The sequence below is a fragment of the Bombus vosnesenskii genome, unplaced genomic scaffold (assembly GCF_011952255.1).
Source record: "Bombus vosnesenskii isolate JDL3184/JDL3185 unplaced genomic scaffold, Bvos_JDL3184-5_v1.1 scf7180000014564, whole genome shotgun sequence".
In the NCBI taxonomy this organism is placed as follows: domain Eukaryota; kingdom Metazoa; phylum Arthropoda; class Insecta; order Hymenoptera; family Apidae; genus Bombus; species Bombus vosnesenskii.
In genome coordinates this window covers 141,993-145,228 of record NW_022883523.1, presented here as the reverse complement: position 1 = coordinate 145,228, position 3,236 = coordinate 141,993, and the positions used below count along the sequence as shown (strand labels likewise).

Below are 3,236 nucleotides of genomic sequence, written 5' to 3'. Positions count from 1 at the left end.
TTTCGTTATGTTCTTGAATCGTTTTTCCGAATATCACTATGTCATCCAAATAAACAAAGCAGTATTTTCCTACAAGTCCAGCTAAGGCTCTGTCCATTAATCTTTGAAAGGTAGCGGGTGCGTTTTTAAGTCCGAATGGCATTCGATTGAAATGAAAATGCCCTTGCGGTGCCGAAAAAGCGGTATATTTTTTAGATTTCTCGTTCATTGGAATTTGATGGAATCCTGAGGATAAATTAAGCGCCGAAAAGAATTTTGCGTTTCCTAGTTGTGTTAAAATGTCGTCTATATCAGGTAAAGGGTAAGCGTCTTGTTCTGTGAGTTCATTTAGTTTCCTGAAATCGATAACTATCCTCCATTTCTGTTTTCCTGAGGCGTCTAATTTTTTCGGAACTACCCATACCGGAGAGTTATAAGGGGATTCGGATTCTTCTATAATATTTTTCTTCAACATGTCTCCTATTTGTCGCGAAATCTCGTCACGGTGACATTCCGGTGGTCTATACGACCGTGTGTTAATAATTTTGTCTTTGGTTAACGAAATTGTGTGCTGAGTTAAATTAGTACAGGGTAAAAGATCGGTTTCTAAATTAAAGATGTCAATATAATGAAGGATAATCTTTTCGATGGATTCACGGATTGGTTTTTCAATGTGATCTGTTCTCACTAGGCTTTTTAGTTTTGATACGTTGGAAAAGTCATGAGAATTTTGAATATTGCTAGAAATTTCAACGTTTTGCTCACCAGTGTTGATAAAACATACTTTAGTTGGTTTGCCTTCCAAATAGATTGTTTGAACTCTGTTTTCTCCAGGAGTCAAATGTATTGGTTTCTGAAATAAAATGGTTTTGTCGTTTAATCGGATTTTGTCATTGGATATTGAATAGTTATACTTCTCTAAACATGGTAGCCCAATGATTTCGTCTTCGATAATAGGGAAATTGTTCGGTACTATGTGAAAAATGTGATTTTATCCAAAAATTCGTTTCGTTACGTATTCGTTAGTTTCGTATTTGTCTCGTCCCATAGAAAATTTTTGTTTAGGCCCTATTTGTATCGCGTTGACAGTTTTGTTACGTTTCACCAGGTTTATCCCTGCTCCTGTGTCGACCAGAAATACTCGCTCTTCGGTTCGGGTTGACAAAGGTATTGCGAGTAATCTTCCCGTGGCGATGTTGACTCGTATGTCTCGTACGGTTCGTCCATCTCCTGGTTCGATGTTGTTTCTTGTATTTCGTCCCATTCCTGGACTGCCTGAATCCTTGCGGGTGGTCGATCGCGCTGGCTCGGTGGTAGAAAATTTTGACACTTGTTGGCAATGTGTCCCAGCTTTCCGCACTTGAAGCACTTCATCTGCGCGCGTTCAGCAGGTGATCTATTTTCTACTTGGTTAAATGTAGCAGGTTTCTGAGCTACTGGCGTGTTAGGCGATCTTGATGGTACATTAGATCGTCTTACCTGCATATGCTGGTTGTCGGGGCGATTACTAACCGAAGGTAAGCGATTACATGACCAATTAGGTTGTCGTTCTTCTCGCAAGTAGCGTTCTACATCGGCTGCCTTTTTTTCAGCTTCCGGAAGATTCAAGGGTTCACTGCTTAATAGTATTCGCCCTATGTCGCGTCTGAGTCCCTTTAGGTACACACGAACAGTCTTCTTCGTGATTTCTTCAGTCATAATTTTACGTGTTAGTGGTTGTGGGTACTCATTGGTTACTGCGTACAGCAAACGGTTGAGTATTCTTCTAAACCGAATATTAAAACTTTGCACTGATTCCTCCCTGTCTCAACTCTCGTAATTGTTCTTGGTACTCATCCGAAGTCACCTGTGCTGCTAAGTTATTTCTCAGTGCGTCGTACAGATCACCGTAACACTCAATAGGAATGTTGCAAATACTTTGGGCTGCTTTCCCCACGATTTTTTCCACTTTTATTGCTTTTAGCAATAGATCTTGCTCCATACAGCGATCCTTCATACTTCTCACTTCTTTGATGAAGTCTTCAACTCCTACATCATCATCTCCGTTGAGCGTTGGGATGTAGCGTATTGCATCTTAGCTCGTAGAGTGGGAGGAGCGGGCGGAAAATAGCCTCTTTCTTCCACCTCGGGTTGTTCGATGTCGAGGTGGACAGGTGGGGTGTCTGAAGCTGCTAACCCTGACAGTTTGCGTTCTTTTGCCATATTCACGGTACGATTGATTGCTGTCGACGTACTTTCATTGTCTTCGGTGATAATGGAAGCAAATTCATCGGTCGCATGGGATCCGAACCCAGTCCGTAGCGCTGCGACGGTTTTCCCGAGATTCTCGATTTCTGCTGTCCTGTGTCTGCTCTCTTCGTCATTTTGCATAGACAAACGTAACATTTCCTCTCGTAAAAGGGCAATGTTCTCGTTCTGTTTTTGAATACTGTCCCATATTGCTCGCAACATTGGGTCAGTTGAGGTTGAAGTTTGAGATTCGTTTGCCTTAGACATTATTGCGCTGATTTATAATTTTCAGACGAAGACGAGTCTTGGCTACTGAAGCTAAATTTTCTTTCACGGTAACGTACAAAGGAATTCAGTTTACCTTTTATTGTTACTTCACTTGGTTCGTGATAGTTACTTTGTTGTTGCGGATGACCGTAGTCCCAAGTAATTCGATCTTCCGTAGATAATGAATGTCTTTTGGTTTCCGAACAAACACTTTTCACTATCCTGGCAGGATCGCCAAAATGTCACGTAAAATAACAAAATAAAAAAAGGAATTTGAGGTAAAAAATAAAAAAGAAAACTTTATTTTTTTTCTAACATCAATACACTTTACAATCTACCTCCGAACTCTAGGCGTGACTTTCTAAGACTGACTCTTATGATTTTACTTTCGATCGGATCCGATTACTTTCTTTTGTCATCCCTCAACATCCCCACCGTCCATGCATTTGCTAGGCGTCCGCGATCGTTGCCACGTGCTCTTTTTTCTAGAACCTTCGGTGGAAGGACCGTTGGGATGCTGATGGTTCATTAGGCACTTCAGCGATATACATTGTCGCCGAGTGCCGCCACATCTTTACCTCTATCGTCAGTCCGTCGGATTTGAAGTATGCCGGTCGTGACAATGGCAACGTTATATATTGAAAATGGAGTTATTCTAGATATCTATATTAGTTTAGAAAAAAATTGAGTAAAGGATCGAAAGTTTTATAGATTTACGCAAGGCTTTGTAGGAAAATCTGCTTTGTGATCAATACTTTTAT

The 3,236-nt window shown here is 40.8% G+C and overlaps 1 protein-coding gene across 1 annotated transcript; it reads right to left on the bottom strand.

Annotated features, from left to right (window-relative positions):
• Positions 1 to 981: 981 nt before the first annotated feature.
• Positions 982 to 1,798, bottom strand: LOC117240112. The gene is made up of 2 exons (XM_033505987.1): positions 1,459 to 1,798; positions 982 to 1,353 (listed from the first exon to the last, which is right to left on the bottom strand). The coding sequence occupies exons 1-2, from the start codon at positions 1,675 to 1,677 to the stop codon at positions 1,090 to 1,092; spliced, it is 483 nt and encodes a 160-aa protein (XP_033361878.1). The 5' UTR covers positions 1,678 to 1,798; the 3' UTR covers positions 982 to 1,089.
• Between the last annotated feature and the right edge of the window lie 1,438 nt (positions 1,799 to 3,236).

Bases quoted from the DNA above. Each gene is read 5' to 3' on its own strand.
- LOC117240112 (XM_033505987.1), bottom strand. From the start codon at position 1,677: ATGACTGAAGAAATCACGAAGAAGACTGTTCGTGTGTACCTAAAGGGA. The intron at 1,354-1,458 runs GTAAGACGATCT...GAACGCGCGCAG, and splicing joins CCGACAACCAGCATATGCAG to ATGAAGTGCTTCAAGTGCGG.